This window comes from Pristiophorus japonicus, chromosome 14 (genome assembly GCF_044704955.1).
Source record: "Pristiophorus japonicus isolate sPriJap1 chromosome 14, sPriJap1.hap1, whole genome shotgun sequence".
In the NCBI taxonomy this organism is placed as follows: Eukaryota; Metazoa; Chordata; class Chondrichthyes; family Pristiophoridae; genus Pristiophorus; species Pristiophorus japonicus.
The window spans coordinates 150,874,231-150,901,822 of record NC_091990.1 but is presented as its reverse complement, the minus strand read 5'-3'; the positions used below and the strand labels follow the sequence as shown (position 1 = coordinate 150,901,822).

General features: G+C 41.4%; 1 protein-coding gene across 1 annotated transcript in view; it reads right to left on the bottom strand.

Moving 5' to 3' along the window:
* Positions 1-27,592, bottom strand: part of mettl15 (methyltransferase 15, mitochondrial 12S rRNA N4-cytidine) — a 155,245-nt gene that overhangs the window by 9,992 nt on the left and 117,661 nt on the right. The window contains exons 3-4 of the mRNA XM_070898639.1: positions 16,375-16,566; positions 11,941-12,119 (exon numbers count right to left, since the gene is read on the bottom strand). Coding sequence (XP_070754740.1) covers positions 11,941-12,119; positions 16,375-16,566 — 371 coding nt within the window. The remainder of the gene's footprint in view (positions 1-11,940; positions 12,120-16,374; positions 16,567-27,592) is intronic.

The following is a 27,592-nucleotide window of genomic DNA, read 5'->3' as shown; positions in this document are numbered from 1 at the left end:
GCTGGGTCTTGGTCCAGTGGCAAGGATTACCCAAGACGACTGGAGACCTGCTCTGCTGCACGGACCTAGTGCGCACACATATCGCAGTGTGGGCTGGCCTGTGCTGCCCCTGGACCTCTCCTGAGCCCCGATCATGTCCCTTTACAATCTCTCACTGCTCCTTTGCCCTGACCTCGCCGCTCCTGCTGTATCTGCACACATTCCAATCACTGTCACACTCCAATCACCGTGGGTGAAAATAAGGGAAGTGAGTCAGACAGACTGAGCTGTGGTGCAACTGGAAATGCATAATGCCTCTCAGTACCCTGGATGCTCATGAAAAAGGAATCATTCAGGGATTCTGTTCATTCATTATCCAGTCACCTCTGCTGAAAGTGAGTTGTTTAGACATTAGGGGCCCAAATTTCCCCAGCCGCCGAGAGCGGCGTAGTTATCCGAGGTACGCCGACTTTGTGGTGCAAAAAACGCGCCAAAAATTTACCTTTCAATTTGGCCGCTCCTTCATCGCTCTGGTCCCGTGGCGTGACGCTGTAGAGACTGCAGGGGGCGGAGCTTCGGATGCACTTGCTCAGCGCAGCTGGCAGGGGGGCAGGGCTTGGGCCCAGCGTCTCCTCGAGTGGCGGCAGGGGGACGCATGTCCATTTGAGCGTGCGCACATGTGCGATAGAGCAGGAAGCTTGGCAATCGGCCAATTAAAGGGAGAGCATCCTCAGTGCCTCAACAGCATTGGCAGTGGGCCATATTAGAAAGTAAGGTGTGAATAGTGATTTTTGGGTGGCTGAGGGAGTGGAAAGGAGTGCTGCATAGGTGGAAGAAAGGTGAGAGCTGTTATTTTTCAAGGTTACCTGAGTGTAAGTCCAATACACCAATGATGCAGGAGCGTGCAACAAGAACAAATAATTTCCCCCATGAGAAAGTGGAGAAACTAGTCACTGTCATTGAGGACAAATGGCGGAGCTGGATATCAGTAAGAGTGGTCCAACAAAAGTTCCACTCAAAGAAATGAGAAGACGATGGAACCTAGTTGCAGAAGAATACTCCGCAGGGATGAATACCGCAAGATCTGGAAGCCAGTGCAAAAAATAAAATGGCAGTACGTTAGTCAAGTATTGAGTGTAAGCAATATCTTCATCTTTAAATGGAATTGCAATTGTTAATGTGACCATCTGTATGTGTCCCACCCATCAGAAGCGCACCATGTGTGAAAAGTTATATTTTCATCTTTGCAGAAGAAATGGTCCCACAACAAAAGGGAAAGAATTAGAACAGGAGGAGGGCCATCAAATCTGCACCAACTATCACCCCTGGAACAGAGGGTTGCTGAGTCACACCTGCAGAAAAAGAATCAGCTCTGCACAAGTTGGACCCACACGCGAGGGTGAGGGTGAGTCATTAAAATGCATCGTCGCCCTTCAAATCAACCTGCTGACTGGCCTGCTACGCGCAAGACCTATCCACCCATCCTGCCCCCTCCTGTGCTGCTAACCATTTGACTGTTCTGTTGTATTTTGCAGAAGAGGAGGACAATCCTGAAGATCCTGAGGATCCACCAGAAGATCCAGATGCGTGTGCTCCAGACCAAGGCGGGTGGGGGAAGGAGTGGTCCATGGAAATGTGTTCACAGGAGAATGCTGATCGTGATATGGATCAGTCCATAGTACATGGCATCACACTGCCAGTAACCTCCATGAGTTCCGCGGCGACATTCCATGGTTTCACACCTTCCGAGGTTGCGGGTCCCAGTGGCGGTGGTGAAATGCATGTTGGAACACCCAGTGCCCCACCATCCCAGCCTGCGCCTCGCACTGGAGGGGTGCCACTATGCAGACCCACGGCGAGGGGAAGGAGAAGCCGACCAGTCTCTCCTGAGATGCAGTCTTCATCAGATGTTAATCAGGCTATGTCATTGGGTGGGGAGACCAATGCCCTTACAAGATCACTCGTGGCGACTGTCAGTGGGGTACGTGATAAGGTAGCGACACTGTCGGAAGAAATATCAGCACTGAGACAGGAACTGAGAGCGGTCATTTCAGAGTGTGCGCAAACGATGGCAGATGCCATGAGGGAGCCAACTGCTGCAATAAGGGCACAAAGGCCGGATACTCAAATGCCATTCCCACTTCAATCCATGCACCAGCCACCAGTGAGACCCAAGCCGGGCCCCCAAACCCCCCACCACCTTCACTGACCCTATCAGGAAGTGCACTTTCCCCGAGATGTGGGTGAGGGATGGGTGCAGCCTTTGTTTGCTCTTGTTGCTGCTGTTGTTGAAGTGCATTGTAAACTTTCCAATAAAAGATATTTTGCATTAAGACTGAATCATGTTCTATTATCACCACACAACATTTAGGAACAACTGTAAAAAAAATTCCCATACCCCTACAGTGCCTGTTGCCCCTAGCCCGAGCTGAAGGGCTAGCCCGTGCTTTCTGCAGTCAGCAAAGTAGGACTGCTCTATTTTCAATAACTGATTTATCTTTCCTTTATTTTTGATGATGTTGTGAAGATGCTGTGCTGAAGATGTTGTGACGTGTGGTGATGCTGTGAAGGTATTTAGTGCTTTAGAATCCTCGAGCTCACCTCCCCCCGCACCCCACCCCCCAACCCCCCAGATCTCTGGCTACCTGCGCTGATTTCTTAAATATAGGTAAGGTTTTTCTGTGCCTACAAAAGTGGCCACATTCACTGGCCTAAGATAGTTTGGAGTAACTTTTAGCTGGCCAAATTTGCTTCTATGGCCAAAACAGGCGTAAGTAGCTGGTCACGCCCCCTTTTGGAGAAAAAAAACTAAACAAAAAAAACCTAACTGACTTACACTGGAGCAAGTTTAATGGGGAAATTTGCAATTTTTAAGTTATTCCAAAAAAAGCTACTTGCTCAAAAAAAAGTGGGGCAACTCCTGGGGAAATTTGAGCCCTAGGTAAGGCCAGGATTGTGTTTGGCTATGCTGTGGAATCCACTGTCGAACAGTGCACTGTCACTCACCTCTCTTGGTTCACACATTAAGAATGGCCCTTGACAAACTGCCACCCATGTGTCCACTAGAACGCATTGTTTCAATAAGAGGAGTAAGAAAAAATGAAAAGGGAAGGCTGGAGGAGCAAAAGAAAAGTTTCAGCAAAAAGATGACATTTATAGTTATTGTGGTTATAAATAGCAGTGTATCATGGTGTCACAAAGTGACTTTGGTTTCTGACTTACAGAAGCTACCTCGAGGTTTCACCGAGATGTTTTAATCATTTCTTGTGCTAGAATTTGTAAATAAAATGTTTGGACATATGGCATATGCATAAATATTTACTGAAACACATGGTATCTGATGTGCTTTTCTATTATTTGAATATCTAAATCTCCTTCAAAGTGTCAGTTCTGATCTACAACATGTATGGGTGTTCGATTGTAGCCAGGAAATGGATGGCTAACTACCTGGGAGGAATCTTAGGGGCTGAAATTCAGTGTCTGGATAAGGCCCGTTACCGCCGGTTTGCGGCGGCCATGCGGCAGAATCGAGTAGTCGATGGGCCGCCATGACTCAAATTTAGCTTGGGGATTTTTCCACTTCCGCCCCGCTGCTGCCGACCGCAAGCGCGTCATCAAAGCGCGCACCGCCGATCTCCCGCACCTCCAGCACACTCCGCCCCAGTGGCTTTTTCCGTCGGTGCACCTTATTGTGTGTGTGTGGGGCATGGCAGCCAGGCCGCTGGCCCGGCCGAAACGCTCCCCGGTGGCCGAAGCTAAATGATCGCCGATTCTCTCTCCTTTAAATGAGGGAAGAGACATGGTGACGCATATGCGCAGTGACTTCATCACCTCTCCGTCGCTGAGTGACTACAGCGGAGACTCAATCCCGCCCTAACTTCCGCCCCTCACTAGGATTTACCACCACACTTCCGCCCCCATGAAAAAAACCGACAAATACCTGAATATCAGTCAGGAGGTGACCTCTTACCACGCGGTGGTAAAACCAGGAAAGAACTTGTAAGTGCGCCAGGTATCTGGCGTGCCTGAATTTCGGCCCCTTAGTCTCTTGTTGCGACACTTCATTACAAAATTCAAATCTGTTACTTTGTTTACAGAGAACAGAATATCTATGTCACAGCACATAATTTATTATCAAATTATGTTGTGTTGAGCCACAACTAGCAGTTGTGGTATGAATCTCAGGCAAACCGTAATGATAGCGTACACAATATGGTGCAATACTCAGATGGCACTGTACCAACGATGCCCTAGACCGTAACCATACATTAAAAAATTAAACATACAGACTGCTGTATCTAATATAGGAGTTCTTACATGAAATGTTGTCATATTCTACAATTGACTCATATCAATCTCAACTTTGGCTAGGAGGAGGGAGTGGTCCCTTTATAATCAATGTCATGAGTTGCCAGCCATCTTCACACCAGAATATGAATTTATTTGCCATTTAAGCATGGATTTGAAATTACTGTGCTTCAGGTCACTGAGCAAAATACATTTTAGTGTTATGTGCTATGAGCCACTATCCTTCAACATGATAAATATACTTTTGTCCTCATGTTCCTTCTCATATAACTTTACAAAGCCACACACAACCACTTATCTCTAATTTGAGACCACCTTCTCAAGAAGACTTCCATGTATTTATGACCTATAGCTTTACTGATTCAACAAAAGATCCAAATAGTTTTGAATGTGATAGAAAATAAAAAAGTAAATCCATTGAATAGCACAATAGAGAACGAAACACGAGGACTGACGTCATTACTTTATACAGTAATTTGCTTTAAATTTATAGAATTTGAGTACTGACAGGAGGTTTAGTATAGAAATAGGACATATTCTGCCTGAAAGGATAAATTCCAATCAAATCTATATCCACTGAGAATATTCTTGCACTCTGCAAAATTTTGTCTTTGCAGAAATTATGCACTTTTAAAAACTTTAGCTTCATTGGGCTGACGTTTCCCCAGGAGTTGCTCCTTTTTTTTTGAAGCAATTTGATTTTTCTGCACTATCTTTTTAGTTGCAATTCTAGCCATTTAATTTGCGCCAGTGTAAGTGAGTTTTTTTTTAGTTCAGTTTTTTTTGTCCAAAGGGGGGGTGTTCCCAGCCACTTACCCCTGTTTTAGGCTTTTGGCCAGCAAATAGTTGCCCCAAACTAACTTCGGCCAGCGTATGTTGCCACTTCTGTCCGCACAGAAAAACCTTACCTAGAGTTAAGGAATCTGCGCAAGTAACGACATTTAAAGCACCTCCAAGCACCAAACAAAGCACAAACAGTAAACAGCAATTAATTAACAAATAAAAAATAGAAGGAACCCTGCACCTAAAGCACCAAGACCAAAGTAATAAGCAATCAATCAATCAATCAATAACAAATAAAAAACAGAAGTCCTACCAAAACACGGCCTGGGAAGGCAGGGGGCCACCGATGAGGGAGACCATTTGGCCGGGGGGGGGGGGAAAGAGGGGGGGGAAGAGAGAGGAGAGGAGGGGGAAAGAGAGGAGAGGAGGGGGAAAGAGAAGAGAGGAGGGGGAAAGAGAGGAGAGGAGGGGGAAAGAAAAGAGAGGAGGGGGAAAGAGAGGAGAGGAGGGGGAAAGAGAGGAGAGGAGGGGGGGGAGAGAGGAGGGGAAAGAGGAGGAGGGGGGGAGAAGAGGGGGGTGGGGGGCGGAGGTGGAAGTACCTTCTTGATCAAATGGTACAAATCCTCTGGAAGGTCTGGAGCCAGCCTCTTGGACTTCAGTATCCTGAGGATCTTGCTCGCCCGAGATACAGTGGACGTTCCCTCCGCTCAGGCGTGTCTGTTCCTACTGTCGGGGCCGCTTACTGGACTGCCTGCGCGACGCAGTTACTCCCGTCCTCGCTCACAGAGGGCCTGGCTTCATGTTTTGGGGCACTGATCTTGGAGGGCTTTGGTGATGACTACTTGCTGATTATGGTCCACAAACCCCTTCAGAGTCCTGTAAGAGTTTGATCCCCGGTTCATCTGGTCGAGAGTTACAAACCCTGACCCCCAGTAACTCTTCAGGAGTTTTACAATCAGGTCAGAGATGACACAGCCTGCAAAGCACACTCTGGCCTTCGATGAGGGAGCCCATTCGGCCAGGGCTAGGGGCGGCGTGCTTCGGGCACCTCCCACACAGCCTGCAGCACGCGTTTGCAGAAACGGCCTGTCAGGACCTGGTTCCGCCTGCCACACATTTCAATGCGCTGCGTCAAACGTCACAGGCCTGGAACCAACGGGGAGAATACGGAGGTAAGAAATCAGCGCCGTTTCTGTTCTACAAAGTCGACGCACCTCATAGAGGTGCGCAGTATTAGCAGAGAGGGCAAACTTGGGCCCATTGTTTATAGATCTTCAATAAATTCAAATTAGACGCCTTTGGGCAGAAATTGGTCCTTGTAGCACCCATTTTCCAGGTGGAAATTAGGGGCAAAAGGACCAATTTCAGGGCATAACCTCCCATCCCCAATTTGCACCTACATTAAGAGTTCCACCAAAAAGTGCTTTTCCAGGTTGGTGCCTGAAACAGGCGTTAGACCTCTAGCATATGTTAATGTGGGTCCAAATGCCTATTTCAGGAACCCTCAACAAATTGATGCTCCACTCAGGTTTTCTAGCATTTGCTGTGGCCTAACCTGTGCCCACCAACAAATGGGTACCGGTATATATATTTTTTTAATTTACAGGAAATAGGGGATTTGCTACAAAATGCTCCTCCACATCACTTGTTTCGACAAGACCTGAACCAGAAGTATGATTGTTTTGAGAATGCCAAACATAAGGTCACAAATGGAAAACGGGCCAATACACTTACAAATATTACAATTAAAACCTCCAATGTTGGTACTGAGGAATGAACAAATAGCACAACCTTCCACAGGATTGACACCAAAAACACTCTTCGTTAGGTTTACTTTCCAGAAAGGGCTGGTTGGACAAAAAGCTACCACACAAATTCTAATGAAGGGCAGGACATCCAAAACTTACTTCGATGAATATTACAGATTAGAGCATCAATTTGTTTTTCTGGGAACCCTAAAGCCAACTGTTTTTTTTTTACTTTGCAGTGTATAACTTTGGGTGGAACATTTCCGAACACCATGAAGGCATCCACCTAGAACAGGGTTCTGAGAGACGGTATGCCAAACCAATCCATTCACCTAAGAAAGCAGACCTATGACAAATAGCTAGAGGTTAACAGATGGTCAGTTCTAAGAACCATGCTTTCTTTGGTCATAAGGAATAAAAGAATTAACACGGACGGGTGTTTCTATTCATGAGTTGGGGCTGGCTTGTTAAATTAAACACATCATTTATGTAATTAGCAGAAATCTTGATTCATGATTCTTCACCAAAACTGTTGAGAGTTTTGAGTAGCATGTATCGGGTTTTGAGAATCATAGAAACATAGAAAATAGGTGCAGGAGTAGGCCATTCGACCCTTCGAGCCTGCACCGCCATTCAATGAGTTCATGGCTGAACATGCAACTTCAGTACCCCATCCCTGCTTTCTCGCCATACCCCTTGATCCCCCTAGTAATAAGGACTACATCTAACTCCTTTTTGAGTATATTTAGTGAATTGGCCTCAACAACTTTCTGTGGTAGAGAATTCCACAGGTTCACCACTCTCTGGGTGAACAAGTTTCTCCTCATCTCGGTCCAAAATAGCTTACCCCTTATCCTTAGACTGTGACCCCTGGTTCTGGACTTCCCCAACATTGGGAACATTCTTCCTGCATCTAAACTGTCTAAACCCATCAGAATTTTAAACGTTTCTGTGAGATCCCCTCTCATTTTTCTGAACTCCAGTGAATACAAGCCCAGTTGATCTAGTCTTTCTTGATATGTCAGTCCCGCCATCCTGGGAATCAGTCTGGTGAACCTTCGCTGCACTCCCTCAATAGCAAGAATGTCCTTCCTCAAGTTAGGAGACCAAAACTGTACACAATACTCCAGGTGTGGCCTCACCAAAGCCCTGTACAACTGTAGTAACACCTCCTTGCCCCTGTACTCAAATCCCCTCGCTATGAAGGCCAACATGCCATTTGCTTTCTTAACCATCTGCTGTACCTGCATGCCAACCTTCAATGACTGATGTACCATGACACCCAGGTCTCGTTGCACCTCCCCTTTTCTTAATCTCTCACCATTCAGATAATAGTCTGTCTCTCTGTTTTTACCACCAAAGTGGATAACCTCACATTTATCCAATTATACTTCATCTGCCATGAATTTGCCCACTCAGCTAACCTATCCAAGTCACTCTGCAGCTTCATAGCATCCTCCTCGCAGCTCACACTGCCACCCAACTTAGTGTCATCCGCAGATTTGGAGATACTACATTTAATCCCCTCATCTAAATCATTAATGTACAATGTAAACAGCTGGGGCCTCAGCACAGAACCTTGCGGTACCCCACTAGTCACTGCCTGCCATTCTGAAAAGTACCCGTTTACTCCTACTCTTTGCTTCCTGTCTGACAACCAGTTCTCAATGCACGTCAGCACACTACCCCCAATCCCATGTGCTTTAACTTTGCACATTAATCTCTTGTGTGCGACCTTGTCAAAAGCCTTCTGAAAGTCCACATCAACTGGTTCTCCCTTGTCCACTCTACTGGAAACATCCTCAAAAAATTCCAGAAGATTTGTCAAGCATGATTTCCCTTTCACAAATCCATGCTGACTTGAACCTATCATGCTACCTCTTTCCAAATGCACTGCTATGACATCCTTAATAATTGATTCCGTCATTTTACCCACTACCGATGTCAGACTGACTGGTCTATAATTCAATTTTTCTCTCTCCCTCCTTTTTTCAAAAGTGGGGTTACATTGGCTACCTCCACTCCATAGGAACTGATCCAGAGTCTATGGAATGTTGGAAAATGACTGTCAATGCATCCGCTATTTCCAAGGCCACCTCCTTAAGCACTCTGGGATGCAGACCATTAGGCCCTGGGGATTTATCGGCCTTCAATCCCATCAATTTCCCCAACACAATTTCCCGACTAATAAGGATTTCCCTCAATTCCTCCTTCTTACTAGACCCTCTGACCCCTTTTATATCCGGAAGGTTGTTTGTGTCCTCCTTAGTTAATACCGAACCAAAGTACTTGTTCAAATGGTCTGCCATTTCTTTGTTCCCAGTTATGACTTCCCCTGATTCTGACTGCAGGGGACCTACGTTTGTCTTTACTAACCTTTTTCTCTTTACATATCTATAGAAAGTTTTTGTAGTCCGTCTTAATGTTCCCTGCAAGCTTCCTCTCGTACTCTATTTTCCCTGCCCTAATCAAACCCTTTGTCCTCCTCTGCTGAGTTCTAAATTTCTCCCAGTCCCCGGATTCGCTGCTATTTCTGGCCAATTTGTATGCCATTTCCTTGGCTTTAATACTATCCCTGATTTCCCTTGATAGCCACGGTTGAGCTACCTTCCCTTTTTTATTTTTATGCCAGACAGGAATGTACAATTGTTGTAGTTCATCCATGAGGTCTCTAAATGTCTGCCATTGCCCATCCACTGTCAACCCCTTAAGTATCATTCGCCAATTTATCCTAGCCAATTCACGCCTCATAACTTCAAAGTTACCCTTCTTTAAGTTCTGGACCATGATCTCTGAATTAACTGCTTCATTCTCCATCCGAATGTAGAATTCCACCATATTATGGTCACTCTTCCCCAAGGGGCCTCGCACAACGAGATTGCTAATTAATCCTCTCTCATTACACAACACCAAGTCTAAGATGGCCTCCCCCCTAGTTGGTTCCTCGACATATTGGTCTAGAAAACCATCCCTTATGCACTCCAGGAAATCCTCCTTCACCGTATTGTTTCCAGTTTGGTTAGCCCAATCTATATGCATATTCAAGTCACCCATGATAACTGCTGCACCTTTCTTGCATGCACGCCTAATTTCCTGTTTGATGCCCTCCCCAACATCACTACTACTGTTTGGAGGTCTGTACACAACTCCCACTAGCGTTTTCTGCCCTTTGGCATTCCGTAGTTCCACCCATACCGATTCTACCTCATCCAAGCTAAATGTCCTTCCGAACTATTGCATTAATCTCCTCTTTAACCAGCAATGCTACCCCACCTCCTTTTCCTTTTATTCTATCCTTCCTGAATGTTGAATACCTTTGGATATTGAGTTCCCAGCCCTGATCATCCTGGAGCCCCGTCTCTGTAATCCCAATCACATCATATCTGTTAACATCTATTTGCACAGTTAATTCATCCACCTTATTACGGATACTCCTTGCATTAATATACAGAGCCTTCAGGCTTGTCTTTTTAACACACCTTGTCCCTTTAGAATTTTGCTGTAATGTGGCCCTTTTTGTTTTTTGCCTTGGGATTCTCTGCCCTCCACTTTTACTGTTCTCCTTTCTATCTTTTGCCTTTGTCTCCCTTTTATTTCCCTCTGCTTCCCTGCATAGGTTCCCATCCCCGTCACATTAGTTTAACTCCTCCCCAACAGCACGAGCAAACACTCCCCCGAGGACATTGGTTCCGGTCCTGCCCAGGTGTAGACCGTCCGGTTTGTACTGGTCCCACCTCCCCCAGAACCGGTTCCAATGCCCCAGGAATTTGAATTGCTCCCTTCTGCACCACTGCTCAAGCCATATACAGGTTGGATTAAAATTGTAAAAGATTTAACTGTGACCAAACCAGTTGGGAAATAGTAAAAAGACTATGATATGAGATTCTCTTAGCTGACAAAATTGTATTAAGCTGACAAAAAGAGATCCACAAACTTGTATATCAGTTGTACTGTTCCCAACACCTTCAAGCTTATGCAAAAAACCAAAGGATTACAGTCTATAGAGAACTGTACTCAAGGGGTTTGAAATGGCAGGAAAAGGAAGGAAGCTGTCAGATGCTGTGGCAATTAAGGCTATGAGTCATATTTGGTCCCCCAGCACAAGTTTAATCCTCATTATTTTTTAAACTAGTGATTTACTGACGTGACATAATTATTCAGTCAATGATAAGTGCATCATGAATTTTCCCATCCAGACCCAGAACTCATTAAAATTTAAACATATGATTATTTTAGTTAATGGCAATGTGTATGCAAAAACATTTAAATTAAATTTGTAAATATGCATATTTTCCATTCCGAAACAACGCATTTGTGACAATTTTAAGTATCAGTAGAATCCGATTTTGTTGCAGTTACTTAACCCTTCCCCAGCAAAAGAGCTTCTAACACTGGAATATAGTTCTCTACAGAGCTAACATCGATTGGATTCTGAAGCAATCAATGGAAACGTTCATATATACAGCAATGAACTTGCAATGTAAAACTCAACAAATCTTATAGAACTAAGGAAATGTAATCAAATTGGCGAAAGCAACTTTCAAACACATCTTCATAGAAAATGGATCTTCATGCCACACTATGGTGGACTTGCAATGGTTCGAAACACCTGGGATATGCAGAATGTGTAGACAATCAAGAGGATGCTTTACGTTTAGCTCACAGTAAACGCAACACATACACACGCAGACAGATTTGGATTTTGGGATAATTAGGGTATGTAGCAGCTTTTTAGTTACAAACACAATGCATCAGTAAATATTAAGTCTTAATTTCATAAGATAAATTCTGTTGGTTTCTACTTCTACAGAAAGATTACGAATGAATCGATGTTTATTTAAAAGCAGTCAGTCTATTTCTATTTTACAAGCTACAGCCAATTTGCGCTGCAATAAATCATCAGCCCTGATTAAGAAGAACATATTACATACTAATCTAGTAGCAACTGCATGTTTCAATTTAATTTGTTGACTTCTGTTCCCATTTCCAAAATAATACTCTGACATCAGAGGCATAATGCACAGGATTAGTACCTGCATGGTGTACAGTACAAATAGATCCCACTGGGACTTTTAAGATTAGTACTTTTCTTCCAGACACTGGCTGGAATTAATGAGGATACCTGCAACTATACTGGCGAGCTGCTGAGTGCGAGTGATGGGATAGATGCTGCGTGCCTGTGCGATTGCTGCAGCTATTTTCTTTGCATGCCTTTCCTCTCCATAGATCCTCAAGATGGACGCAAGTGACTGTTGATCTAAAGCATTCACCACGTCAGCTGCGGTGGGCATGTCGGGGTACCTACGCACAAGAAGAGCCAATTAATTTCTTTGACGTCATTTTCATTGACAGAGGTGAAGCTTCATAGCACAGAGACATAGAGCTGAAATGCACACAGCATACAAGAATGTTTGAGGTTCTTTTTGGTAACAGATGGTTAAAAAAAACATGAAACAAGAGAAGATATTTCACAGCTCCTTTCTTCATTCTTCTGATGTGAACCTAATTAAACCTATTTTTATTGAAGTCACCAAACATTAATTGGAATTCTAATTTTGACCAATTATCAAATAGTTATAAAATTCAACAAATGGTAGAAATCTTAGCCTATTGTTCTTTAACAAAAATATATGCCGTACTTGTATAGAATCACCAAACCCCAGTTGAAAAGTCTCAAATGGGTTTGCTGTGCAGAGCAGAGCTGCCTGTATCGTTTGCTCACAAATTCAGAAGACAGTTAAGCAAAGTATATGCATCAGATTGGAATAGAAATTTAACTACTCCTGCATGGAATAATTCAAATGTGCAAAATGATTTGCATTTGGTTTTCACAAACAGATTTCACTACGACACATAAAATTTACTTTTGATGGGATACATAGTTCAACCTTCTGATATGGGGTGGAAGATGAACTCATGTGGAAGCAAGTCATCCTCATTCGAGGGACCGCCTATGATGATGATGATGATTTAAATAAGCAACATCCATTCTACCTAATTTGGGAAACTAATCTGGGATACTGTATTATCTTAAGAAACAAAGGCTGAAATTCTTTAGCTGTTGATAAATTCAAGTTGGGCTCCTGGCAGAAATGTAGGTTTGGTCCAATTTCCTTGAGTTTTAATTATCCAACTTGTGTTAACCCAGCAACAAATTTACAGATACAAACCACTGATAACGAACAGGGTAGATAAAGGGGAGCCAGTGGATGTGGTGTATTTGGACTTCCAGAAGGCATTTGACAAGGTGCCACATAAAAGGTTACTGCACAAGATAAAAGTTCACGGGGTTGGGGGTAATATATTAGCATGGATAGAGGATTGGCTAACTAACAGAAAACAGAGAGTCAGGATAAATGGTTCATTCTCTGGTTGGCAACCAGTAACTAATGGGATGCCACAGGGACTCAGTGCTGGGACCCCAACTATTTGCAATCTATATTAACAACTTGGAAGAAGGGACTGAGTGTAACGTAGCCAAGTTTGCTGACAATACAAAGATGGGAGGAAAAGCAATGTGTGAGGAGGACAAAAAAAATCTATAAAAGGATATAGACAGGCTAAGTGGGCAAAACTTTGGCTGATAGTGTATAATGTTGGAAATTGTGAGGTCATGCACTTTGGCAGAAAAAAAATCAATGAGCAAGTTATTATTTAAATGGAGAAAGATTGCAAAGTGCTGCAGTACAGCAGGACCTGGGGGTGCTTGTGCATGAAACACAAAAGGATAGTGTGCAGGTACAGCAAGTGATCAGGAAGGTCAATGGAATCTTGGCCTTTATTGCAAAGGGGATGGAGTATAAAAACATGGAAATCTTGCTACAGCAATACAAGGTATTGATGAGGCTACACCTGGAATACTGCATCCAGATTTGGTTTCCATATTTACGAAAGAATATATTTGCTGTGGAGGCAGTTTAGAGAAGGTTCCCTAGGTTGATTCTGGAGATGAGGGAGTTGACTTATGAGGAAAGGTTGAGTAGATTGGGCATCTATTCATTGGAATTCAGAAGAATGACAGGTGATCTTATCGAAACGTATAAGATTATGAGGGGGCTTGACAAGGTGGATGCAGAAAGAAGGTTTTCACTGATGGGGGAGACTTGAACTAGAGGGCATGATCTTAGAAGAAAGGGCCGCCCATTTAAAAGAGAGATGAGGAGAAATTCCTTCTCTCAGAGGGTTGTAAATTTGTGGAATTTTCTGCCTCAGAGAGCTGTGGAAGCTGGGACATTGAATAAATTTAAGACAGAAATAGACAGTTTCTTAAACGTTAAGGGGATAAGGGGTTATGGGGAGTGGGCAGGGAAGTGGAGCTGAGTCCATGATCAGATCAGCCTCGATCTTATTGAATGGCGGAGCAGGCTCGAGAGGCCGTATGGCCTACTCCTGTTCCTCATTCTTATGTTCTTATAAGCCCAATTATTGAAGAGCAGATCCAGTCTACATTAGATGCAACCCATATGGTCCTATTACATCTTCAGTAGTTTTCCATTTTCTGACTCTAAGTCAAATGTATCATGATTTAAAACTTATTCCCCCAAAAAGAAGAAAGTATATTTTCTCTTTGTAAAAGTTTAAAAATATATTGCATGTATGATTTTGGTTATCCTTAACATGAATCATTTTGGAAATAAACCAGAAGCTTGGGCACATATTGCTGACCGCCCCAACTTTAAAATGGAAGTGTGCACTTGCATCTCGGACGCTATTTTCAAGCATTAGGAGACCACCTAGCACCTTAAAAATGGGCGCTACAGAGCACAATTTAGCCACCACAATGTATTTTTACACTACAAGCCCACTCATAGAAAACAGCACCAACCTCCTCTATTCCAATGTCATAGGGCTGAGTAAACATCTAACCCAAATACAGAGTTCAATATCTGACACTCTGTCCAAGAATGAGTCAAAAGATCACCCGCTGTTCTGTCTTGGTATTCTTTCAACTTAGTCCAGTTCAAACCCCAACCCTCTCCAACAAAAAATTGAATGCACCTGCCCTGCAGGATCAGAGGAACTGTGTATCTGTTCACTTCTGAATAATCATATTCGGAAAAAAAAACACGTGAAGCTGTCCTCCATTATGCCAACGTCCTCTTTTTGACCAAGAATAATTGTAAAGCATCTCATTCCAATTGGATTGGCATTTTGTCTATAATTATGGAGAACTGGATGTGCTTTAATGATACTTTTAGCAAAAAACCTACTGACATATGACAGTCCAAAACATAAATGATCCGACCACTGTAAAATTGATGGCAGTGAAGATCTTTATGGTCTTACAATCTGCAATTTGATGAATTGCTTCCTGTTCTAACCAATACAACGTGTAGAGCCAGTTCAGTGCATTAATCTGCTTATGTTATGATGCAAAATAGCAAAATGATGCAACACATGGATGCATGGAACAGACCCATGAGTTCTCAAGACTGTTACAATGTTCTCAGGAACCGCAAATCCCGTTATTTTTAATTTGCGGGGACAATCATTTATATTGTTAATTGCTTTTGCTCTAATGTGGGCCCACTGGAGGTCAGTTCCAAATACAGGGACCTAGACTTCTGTCCATGTCAATGACCTTCAATTTAGCAATAGTACTAGAAGCATAATTGTGAAGGTTAGAAGATTTTATTTCACGCAAAAAGCTACTAAAGAATTGAATATATTACCATAAGGGGGCACTGAAGCCGATTCAATAACAGTTTAAAGGAAGTTGATAAACACAAAGAAAATATTGAAGGATATGGGTAAGAGCAAGAAATTGGGACTTGAGCAATTCAGTTTGATTGTGGAGCTTTCAGTGTCACAGGCATGCTATGAGTTGAAGGGGCCCCCCCTTGGTGCGTAAATTTCTATGATGGTATGAAAATTTTATTTCTTTACTGATAATTAATAAAACAAAATACAATTCCTCTACACACCACCCCTGTTAGTTCCAACTGTACAGAAACCCTGAACTTCACAAAACAGTTCTATGAAAAATAATTTGTTAGGGTTCAGCTCCATAACTAATGGAAATATTTCACAATTTAGCTAAGGAAAATCTATTTGATAAATTTAAGTTAATCTAAATTCAATTAGAATCATTACACAATAGAAAATACTGGTGTGTTTATGAACAAAATAGAATGCTTGGTGGTTAAAATGTGTTAGGCTCAAATTTGGCAACCAAATTTCAAAACTGGTAATAGGATAACAATCCTTGGCATTTTAAAACAATTACATTTAACAAGCACAAGTATGGCATTGTGATGTTACAGCTTGTAACCAGGATTCCTTTGCAAAAAACACATTCCACATTTTCTTACTGCTAAGAAACTGAATTAGGAAAACTGCATTACTTTCTATTTGCACTTGACCAGAAAAGTTAGTTTTAAGCTCTTAATACTGACACTCCTGTTTGCTTTCAAGTCTGGCAGATTTTTACAACAGAGCCATATTTCCTATAATCACTATCTATAGAAGAAGGATTAACTGGATTATTCCCCGTCAGTTCTGATGATATGAAGGAAGACATTTTTGTCATGAGGATAATTGTAGTTTCTGTACCAACCTGTCCCCATCCATTCTCATGTCCAGGGGGCCATCTTTGCTTAATGCAAAACCTCGCCATGGCACATCTAACTGCATAGAAGAGCAGCCTGCGTCTATGACAACTCCATCAAAAGTATCTGTCTCTACTTCAGATGCCATTAACAAGGCCTCCAGTTGGGTGAATCTTCCGTGGAGAGGTCGTAATTGACCACTGAAAGAAAAAAAGTCCCAGAGAGATTATTCTTTGTAAAAGAAAGAAAAATTATGCTGATAATTTCTTTTGGTCCACTGGCTGTCTGACACACACAAAAACTCTTCCCCATATTAAAGAGCCGGCAAACCAAGCTACTGATAAATCTCCACAGGTATAATTTCTGTTTGCCTGATATAAGTTGTGCACTTTCCCCCAGTAGAGTCATACCTCTCTTTCCCAACTCAGAGATCTTAGAAACCAGAGTGCTGCAAGAGGTTAAAATGTTGTACGATCAGGTTTTCCTAGGCTTCAAGACCCGTGTGTGTGCAACTGAACATTGTTGGAGCTTAATCAGCTAAGAATGGGCAGTTTAGCAAGGTACTGGTAAACATTACACTGTTTGTCTTGCTAGAACTACCCTATCTGTTATGCCATTGGTTTGCCGGGCTATCTTGAAGAATCTTGATCCCCATTGACAGATCTACCTCTCCAGGTGCAATTATTAACATTGCCTTGGAGTACAACAGACCTACCTTCAGGTATCAGATTACCGAGCTCACCAGAGGGTTGACTTGTCTATTGCCAGGCACATCATCTTGGAGCCATCCAACTCTAGAAATCCCACTTACCTCCCCCAAAGAAGATAGCCATTAGTTGGCCATTAGGAAACTGACAAGCCAAGGTTTGAGCCCTCACTACATGAACCAAAGGTAATATTAACATTTTTAACAAATCACAACATATTTATTTATAATTAAACATATTGTAACTGTGTTAACTATGTCACTGTGCCACATTATCCCTTTACCCAATCACGTCATAGAACAGTGACCAGAACTAGAGGTCAAGCACAAAGAATTTTGTTCAATCAGATCCCAGATGCTATTCTTTCAACCAATCAGATCCCAGAACTATTTCCATAATATCATTTCTGATTGGTTTGTTCAATCACAAAAACAGGACAATCTACCAGAAAAACTTCTGCAGCAAACCACCACATGTTCTTTACCTTTTCTACCATGTACCCCTAGAAAAAATTACAAAACAGAATAAATAATCCAAAATAATTCATAAGAAAACCACAAACTTATCCAGAAGCTTCCTCATCCCAGTTTCCAAGCAGCCAGCTATTTCTCCACCCAACACTGTCCCCACCCCCAACACCCCACCTCCCGGACTATTAGATATCACCTGAGGCATACATCTGTCTGTACTCCTGTGCTCAGCCGAATGCCTGATGTGAAGAATGCATAGGTGTGTGCTGCAGTCCAAATACTTGTACAAGCTTTAAATTTTGTCTGTCTTAAACTCTGGTATTGGTTCTAGCTGCTCTGTGCTCTCTTGCACTCTCCATACTATTTCATGACTCTCTGCTTGGCAGATTCCCCACCTAGTGGGTCGCAAACCCACTATATCCCACAATATGACAATATGCTTGGTTCTGTCATTCTATATGTCATCAGAAGTGATGCTGTGACTCTCAGAAGGCTAATGTTAACTTGGCCCAATTTCCATTTAACTGTGAAATATCATTAAGATTGTCTGATTAGCATAACAAGTACAGACTTAGTTTGCAACTTAGAAAATTGAACAGTCTTCGATACTGGCCAAGTAATTGGCCTACAAAACACAATACCAATTGGTATCAGCCTTGGCTCAGTGGTAACACTCTCGCCTCAGAATCAGAAGATTGTGGATTCAAGTCCCACTCCAGACACTTGACCACATAATCTACGCTGACAACTCAGTTCAGCACTCTGGGAGTGCTGCACTGTTGAAGGTACCATCTTTCGGATGAGACCAGATGATTTGCCACGGCCCCATCTGCCCCCTCAGGTGGATGTAAAAGACCTCATGGATCTATTTGAAGAAGAGCAGTGTCTTGGACAATATTTAGCCCTCATCAACATCACTATAACAGATTATCTGGTCATTATTGTGGGAACTTGCTGTCGACAAATTGGTTGCCATGTTTCCCAACATTACAATAGTGACTACACTTTAAAAGTACTTCATTGGCTGTAATGCAATTTGGGACATCCTGAGGTGATGAAAGGCACTATATAAATGCAAGTTGTTTGTTACTTTAATTTTAATGTGACATAGTTATTCGAAGGAAAATGTATTCTAAACCACATATTAGAATTCTGGAATTAACCAAAATAGGAAAGTAACACCTAAATGACAGATATCCGAAAGTACAAAATGCAAATCTCAGTCGATGTGACTCCCAAAATACCGAGTATTACAAACTCAACTAGAGAGAGAAAAATGTAAAAAAAACAGTAAGAATTAGAGTGGAAAACAATCAGAAAGACAGTTACAGGAAGACAGACAATTTTTTATATTTGCTCCTGAGTAATATCATGGGAGTGTGATAATTAAATATTCGGTAGTCTTGATAAAGCTTTATATTTTAGAGCTTAAAAACACTTCAAACAAAATAAGGCTGATTGGTGAATGTGAAAGATCAGTCTGTTCTAGTAGGATCTCTTTCTATCTTTGACCACAATTTTCAAACTGTAGCAATTTATAGATGCCATATATTTACACTGGTCACATTTTTAGCATAAATCAAAAGCACATTTCCAAAACTAGCGGATAATTCCTGCTCTCAGAGACACATTTCTCTTTAAAAGAGTGCTGATGATAATTTATTGATGCATCTTGATGACTGTAAATTAAATCAGTTGTTGTGATGTCAATTAAGTCCCAGTGGGCAGGATTTTACAGCTTTAGAGAAACATTTTTAATTACGAGAATTAAAAGTGAGGGGAAAAGATGGAAGTATGCAAAAGGATTGTTTCGTAGATTATTGAGAAATATATTCTGTACTTTTTCTTTTCACCTTTAACTATTTCCCAAAGTAATTTCTTGTTATCTTTCAGTATTGTTTATACTACACATCAATTATGGTCACATATTACTTGCAGAGTTGGTTTGCAATATTCTCCAAAATTAAACACAGATATATAAGGCCATTAGTTAAAGGAGAGATAGGTTTTCCTCAATGTACTGAAAGCATCATACGGTTTCCTTGCTCAAATTAATTCTTTCCCAATCAAAACTAAAATTCCTTATTTCCCTGACTTTTCCTTCCCCAACAACCTTCAAGCTTTTAATATACAAGCTTGTTGTCAGACCTTTAACATGGGAAAACGTCCCAAAGTGCTTCACAGGAGCGTTATCAGACAAAAATTGACACGGAGCCAAAGAAGGAGATATTAGGGTGGGTGACTTAAAGCTTGTTTAAAGAGGTAGGTTTAAAGGAGCATCTTGTTCGAGCAGAGGAACGTTGAACTCAGACAGGTTGGCTACACTTTCTAACATACACGGGGAGAAAAGAGTTCAGGAAGATAAAAGTCCAGAGAGCAGTCACTGGACAACTTGCATTTCTATAGTGTCTTTTTCACAGTAAAACATAAAACATAATTTCGTACCAAAACTTAACATTTACAGCATAAACTCAACAGCAAGCTTCTGAATGCAACATTTATATTACTCATGAACAGGAGTTTTTCTTCACTTGGCTTATTCACATCCATTGCTTGCATCACTGTAGGATAGGATCCAAAAGATAAATATGTATATTTTTACCATCATTTATTTATTTTTTCCTGTGCTGCAAGTTTAAGTGCTAAATGCAATATGTGCAAGGTTAAGCAAATGAACCACAAAGTATACTTGGAATAGTCAACCCACAAATTGAGATAAACCAACGCATATCGTACTGGGTAACTCAATTGCACACTTTTACATAATTGTTTAACAATTGATTTCCTTGATTTGATGCGGAGAAGTTAGTTTGCAAAGTAATTCCACTGTAATACGTGCTCTACCTTAAACTTGTATCAATAAGTCTCAAAATGTATTTGCATCAAAAAATATATACTCATGGAAAGAAATTAAAATAGCTTACTATTAGCCCCATTTCCCCCAGTCATGTGTAATACATATTTTGTTACATGATGCTTAGATAGAAACTTCTTTAATCACCAATGCAGGCAAATATGGTTAAAGTAATTGATTGTGTTCATTAACTTGCACTTCTCCCAAACATTTAGCTCTTAACTGAATATCTTCCATATGTCATCTCTTTGTCACGGATGCCCCAGTGAGTTAGGAACAAAGTTTACTTTTGCAAAGCTCCGGGTCGATATCTTTTATTTGGCTATAACATTAGATGTTGCACTGATTTATGGGACTGCGATAACTAGCAATCTCCAAAGAATGGCTGTTGGGTATAGGTTACAATAAATTCATCATAGCTCAGATTAATCCAACATATGTGGTTTGAAGACACATACTAATTCAATGCAAGCTTTTACTCCACCAGAAATAATCAGCTCTATCGGCAAACATTACACATTCCATTCAGTCAAATCAAACTTATTTTTAATATCCAAGATTCTTTTCTGAATTTTTAAACTTGGGCAACCTGACTCAGCCATTTTATGGTAAGATGATTTTTGCTGAATATGTTGGTTTGTGAAAACGCAATTAGAACCACATGAGATGGGGAAAGAGAAGGAAAAGCAAGGTTGATTATAACACTAAGTAGAGATTCAGAAAAAAAACCCAAATGAGAGAAATTCCAATTCAAAGCGTCTCACTGCGTATGTAGATTAGTAATTGCAACCAGAAGAGGGAAAGGATCCTTTTGAATGACTATTTTAACACTTTTTTTCTATTTCTGAATGACGTAATGCTAGGATTTTAGACCTCTGCAAGTATCTGTATGTTTGAATGCTCATTTTTGTAGAATGCTGTAAAAAAATCACGTTATTTTAAATGTTTTTTTTAAAGTTCTTTGTGATCAGTCATATTTTTCAAACTGCAAAAGAAACCAGTAATTACTAAGAAAACATGTCATGACAGGGACCATGTTGCAGATTGTATATACAAAAGTGGTTTAGATTGTATTTAGAAATGAAAACCTTGAGCAGTTTCTAAACTAGTTTTATAATACAGCCTATTTCAATACTTAGTTTTAGAAATGTTTGATATTTCTACAAGTAACATTCAAGTTTATGCATTAGTGCTTAGTGTGAATTATTGCTATATTTCCTCAAGTCTCCATATTCAAATTTGTTCAAAGTAATTATGTTTTTAATTGTTTAAACTAAGAGGTTAGACACTGAGTTTTTATTGAACCTAAAAAATAATAAAAGACCGTGCTTGATATGCTGAAAATGTTGGTTTGTGAAGACTCAATTATGCATCAGTTTCTTTTATTGTAATTTAAATGTAGAAATTTCACTGTAATTTGCAAGGTTTTTATTGGAAAATATTGACTTTCACCTCAACAACAATATTATTTTCACTGGAAATAATTCCTATATATATGAGGTATTACTTTAAGTCCATACTTAATTCTTAAAATAATAAACTAACAGGAAATCTGTCAACCAAGAAATACAAATCAGTTCAAGCAAACTTCATAAATCTAGTGACAAATTTAATTTGGAAGTCATACATTTCCTGCCTTGCAATTTTTAAGCCACAACTGAGTAATTTACAACCAGATAACCTATGCCCTTCTCTCACAAAGCTTAAATAGACAATTAATTTAAATACATCCATTTAAAGTGTCATGCTTTAGTGGCTTTTGATGAAGTAAGTGCAGTAACCTTAAACTTTCTCTTCACAAAATTTGAACGTGCCTCTTGATAATATTGCAGAAGCTACTTGTAGGCACTTAAAGTGACAAGGCTGTAGACAAATACCACAAACATGAGTAATGTGTTACAAGTGAAAACAAATAATGCAAAATCATTTCAAATTTCAATCCTAAATTGTAGTTGGATCTATCTAAAATAATTTTTTTTGTGGCTTGAGATGGTAATGTTTTATTCTAAAAATAATTCAGCTTTACGAGAGCAAATAGATTGTAAAAAAATGTAACTAAACTTGAATGCAATTATTTAACTCTGTAAAACTAGCTGCGAGTTCAATTTGTACAATGGTAAGAAATGCAAAAATTGTTAAACGATCACTATTTATCCAGAATTGATTTTATTATTTGCAATGCATAAAAAATGTCTAAATCGTTTAAGAAAGACAATCAGCATCATCAGTTTTCACAACTTTACCAAAAGGCATGTTTATTTCTGCTTTTTAGTATGTACACTATTTCTTACTTTTATAACTTTGTAGATTTTCCCTCCACTGACCAGCATAGCAGCCTCTACCTTGGTCAAGGGGCTGGAATAGTCGAGTCCATTAAAATCTTCATTCACACCAGCAGTGTTGCTCTTCCATCATCCCAATACACAACAGGATCAGGTCCATTGATGACTCATGAAGACCAGAAAACTTGCGCTACTGTTGAAGTTGAAGTTTTCTTGAGAATGGTCTCGTACTTAAGTGCCGAACACTTGCATTGCAGCTGGAAGGGGGCGGGGCCCAGGGGCCTTCATACAGCAATGAATTATAATATACCCAGTGCTTACTTAGGTGTCAAGTTTTTAATTCTGTAAAAATTCAAGATCTGCGACAACCTTTTTTACCCCTTGCTCATTTTCTAGTTAATGATTCCCGAATTATTCACTGAAAAAGAGAAATTAAATATTGAAGCACTAAACACTGTTCAGAATTACTGATATCGTAACTACGAGACAAATACATAATTGCATTTTTTTTTCAATTCTGATATTTGTTTATATTTAAACAGGAGTCATGTGGCTAACATTTGCAAAGCTCTCATGTAATTTCAGAGTATTTTGAGATGAACTGAAGAACTGAATCTTGAATCTATCAGGTCATATATGGTGAAAAGTCCAGTCACAGTCCTGAACTGAACCTTACTTCATTTGTAAAAATTACATTTTACAATCTGGGATACAATTTTAAAATAACCATATGTAACCAGTAAAATGACAAGTAAATTAGAAAAATACAGGCTCACATTTTTGAAGAGCAAAAGGAGTTTTCCATATGTGTTTCAGCTGTAGTGCAGTTTACTTAAGCGAACAAATAGTTTTTCTCTAGGGATATTCATTTTTCTATGAATAATTGCCACACTATTTAAAGAATTGCCTTGGTTACATCATTGCTAAATATTTTACATGTTTATACTTTCAACGATACAGACTGCTCAACTCTGCTTGCATGTCTGTCTATCTCTTTTGATAAAAATCGCTTGCCGGAAACAAATCCTCCCATCTCAATATCTGTAGCAGTAAGTTCTACAACTTTTCCTGCACAATGATGTATTCATATTGCATGATAGCTTTTGTGCTGTAAAATTAAATGTCTCTTACATTCACGTGACAGAAAGACATAGTGCATAACTCGTGTATTAAAAGCTTGCTTGGGCCAAGAATCTTCCACCACATTGAACTGTATAAAAAATATGCAGCTATTTTTATATAACGTAACCCAATGGGTCACATCAATCATACATTTTTTAAAGAGTGCTTCAGAAAATGAGTTGCTGAAAGAAACATGCTGCTAATGGTTCCTGCTGGCATGACAAAGGTGCTGACGTAAATACTTAGTTACACTTCATGAAGTATTCACTTTTGTTTATAGAGATGTCATGCTATAGAATAGTTTATGATGCAGGAAAAGTAACTTGAGTGTTTGCAGAAAATACTAAAACACCTCCTAGTGGTCACATCAGAGTAGCATTGGCTGATGCTTTGGAGCAGGTCATCCTCCGAGCTACAACTGGTGCTTGGGGAAGGCAGAAATTCATCTTTAAAAATGGAGAGAATAATAGTGTCCTAAATATTTTATTTTTATAAATCATTTTAAAAATCAAAAACACAAGTACAAATTATTATGCTATTACATTATACTACAGTGTATCTTAAGAAGAAATTGTAAATCACCTAGTAAGATAGGTCAAAGCAATAGATGAAGGGTTTTCTGCTTAGCCAATGAATGTTTGATGTGCCCACATTCTTACACCTTTTAAAAGAAACATTTGATGAATTGTTAAAAGGGATATTTATTCACCAAATTAACAATGCCCCTTTTTGAGAGAACTATTCATCACCAGATCCTTATTTCATTGGTGAATGAGGGAAGTTCAGTAAACATTGTCTACTTAGATTTCCAAAAAGCTTTTGATAAGGTACAGGTTGAACCTCTCTTATCTGGGACTCCCTTATCCGGCACCACCCCTCGTCCGGCACCATTCCTGGCCGGCGGGTGATGCATGCGCAGAAGGCGGCTGTCAAAATCCTATTCACCAATATAATCCCTCTCCTCAATCGGCTGTCTCCTCCTCGTCGCCCTGCTGGAACTCCTGCAGCCACAGTCCTCGGGACGGCCGCTCCTCCCCACAGCGTTCCTTCCGGGGGGTCAGGCCGACACTTCAAGGCCCGCCGGGGCCTGCCAATGCTTCGGGGCTCGCCAACTCTTCAAGGCCCACCGGGTCTTCGGGGCCCCCTGCACACTGATTGACTGTCAGTCAGTCAGTCAGTCAGCCAGTCAGCACACACACATACTTACCCCAGTAACAGGACTTAAAGGTGCAGTCCACCCAAACACATGATCACCCCTCATCCGGCAAAATCCGTCATTCAGGACAGGCTAGGTCCCGAGGGTGCCGGATAAGGGAGGTTCAACCTGTACCGCACAAGTCACTTCTCTATAAGCTTGGAGCCTCTGCTATTAGTAGTAATATATTGAGCTGGATTCAGAACTGGCTGGCAGGACATAGTCAGAAAGTAGTTATAGATGGATTTGGATCTGTTTGGAAACGAGTCATCAGCGGTGTCCCACAGGGATGTGTTGGGACCATTGCTCTTTACCATTTTTATTAATGATCTGGATGTAGGTGTTGGACCACAATCTGCAAATTTGCAGATGATACCAAGATCTGTGCAAGTGTAGATGATGCTTGTCTGCTTCAGGCAGATTTTAATGTGTTGGAAGATTGGGCTCAAGACTGGAATAACTTAAGTTTAGTGTTATGCATGTGGGCAGGGCAAATGCTCAACATTCATACACACTTCAGCGAAAGGCATTCAAGATGGTGGAGATAGCAAGAGATTTGGGCATTCTCTTGGAGGAGGCATTGGAGAGGCCTATAAAAGGCCCAGCGGGAGTCCAGGGATCAGCGGCAGCACTGAGGAGGAGGAAATGTTGGAGAGGCCTATAAAAGGCCCAGCGGGAGTCTGGGGATCAGCGGCAGTGTCGAGGAGGAGGAGGCATTGGAGAGGCCTATCGGTACAGCTGCAGTAAGGGCAGAAGGTATACAAAGAAGTAGAAAGAAATTGAAAGGTGACGTCACAGCCAAGGGGGTAAGTGATTGGCTGGTAATTGTTGAGTTTTTCTTTTTCTTTTCCTTTATCAGTAAGTAACCTTTAGCATTGTTGTTGCCAAATTAAATTTATCTAAGGGTTAAGTCATGACAGGAGAGCTCGGACACGTGTTATGCTCCTCCTGTAATATGTGGGAAGCCAGGGACGCTTCCAGTGTCCCTGACGACTACATATGCGGGAAGTGCATCCGCCTACAGCACCTGACAGACCGCATTGCGGCATTAGAGCTGCGGGTGGATTTACTCTGGAGCATCCACGATGCTGAGGATGACGTGAATAGCACGTTTAGCGAGTTGGTCTTACTGCAGGTAAAGAGTACACAGCCAGATAGGGAATGGGTGACCAACATGAAGAGCAGTGCAAGGAAGGTAGTGCAGGAGGTCCCCTGCGGGCATTCCCCTGCAAAACAGATATACTGCTTTGGGTACTGTTGAGGGGGATGACTCATCAGGGGAGAGCAGCAGCAGCCAAGTTCATGGTACCATGGGTGGTTCTGCTGCACAGGAGGGCAGGAAAAAGAGTGGGAGAGCTATAGTGATAGGGGATTCGATTGTGAGGGGAATAGATAGGTGTTTCTGTGGTTGCAACCGAGACTCCAGGATGGTATGTTGCCTGCCTGGTGCAAGGGTCAAGGATGTCTCGGTGCAGGTAAAGGACATTCTGAAAAGGGAGGGTGAACAGACAGTAGTCGTGGTACATATAGGTACCAACGATATAGGTAAAAAACAGGATAAGGTCCTATGAGATGATTTTAGGGAGCTAAGAGCTAAATTAAAAAGTAGGACCTCAAAAGTAGTAATCTCAGGATTGCTACCAGTGCCACATGCTAGTCAGAGTAGGAATCGCAGGATAGTTCAGATGAATACGTGGCTTGAGGAGTGGTGCAGAAGGGAGGGATTCAAATTCCTGGGACACTGGAACCGGTTCTGGGGGAGGTGGGAGCAGTACAAACTGGACGGTCTGCACCTGGGCAGGACCAGAACCAATGTCCTAGGGGGAGTGTTTGCTAGTGCTGTTGGGGAGGAGTTAAAGTAATATGGCAGGGGGATGGGAACCTATGTAGGGAGATAGAGGGAAATAAAATGGAGGCAGAAACAAAAGATAGAAAGGAGAATAGTAAAACTGGAGGGCAGAGAAACCCAAGGCAAAAAACAAAAAGAGCCACATTACTGCAAAATTCTAAAGGGGCAAAGTGTGTTAAAAAGACAAGCCTGAAGGCTCTGTGCCTCAATGCGAGGAGTATTCAGAATAAGGTGGACGAATTAACTGCGCAGATAGCACTTAACGGATATGCTGTAACTGGCATCACGGAGATATGGCTCAAGGGTGACCAAGGCTGGGAACTCAACATCCAGGGGTATTCAACATTCAGGAAGGATAGACAGAAAGGAAAAGGAGAAGGGGTGGCATTGCTGGTTAAATAGGAAATTAATGCAATAGTAAGGAGGGACATTAGCCTGGATGATGTGGAATCGGTGTGGGTGGAGCTGCGGAATAACAAAGGGCTGAAAACACAAGTGGGAGTTGTGTACAGACCACCAAACAGTAGTAGTAAGGTTGGGGACAGCATCAAACAAGAAATAAGGGAGTGTGCAATAAAGGTACAGCAGTTATCATAGGCGATTTAATCTACATATTGATTGGGCTAACCAAACAGGTAGCAATGCGGTGGAGGAGGATTTCCTGGAGTGTTTTAGGGATGGTTTTCTACACCAATATGTCAAGGAACCGACTAGAGGGCTGGCCATCCTAGACTGGGTGATGTGTAA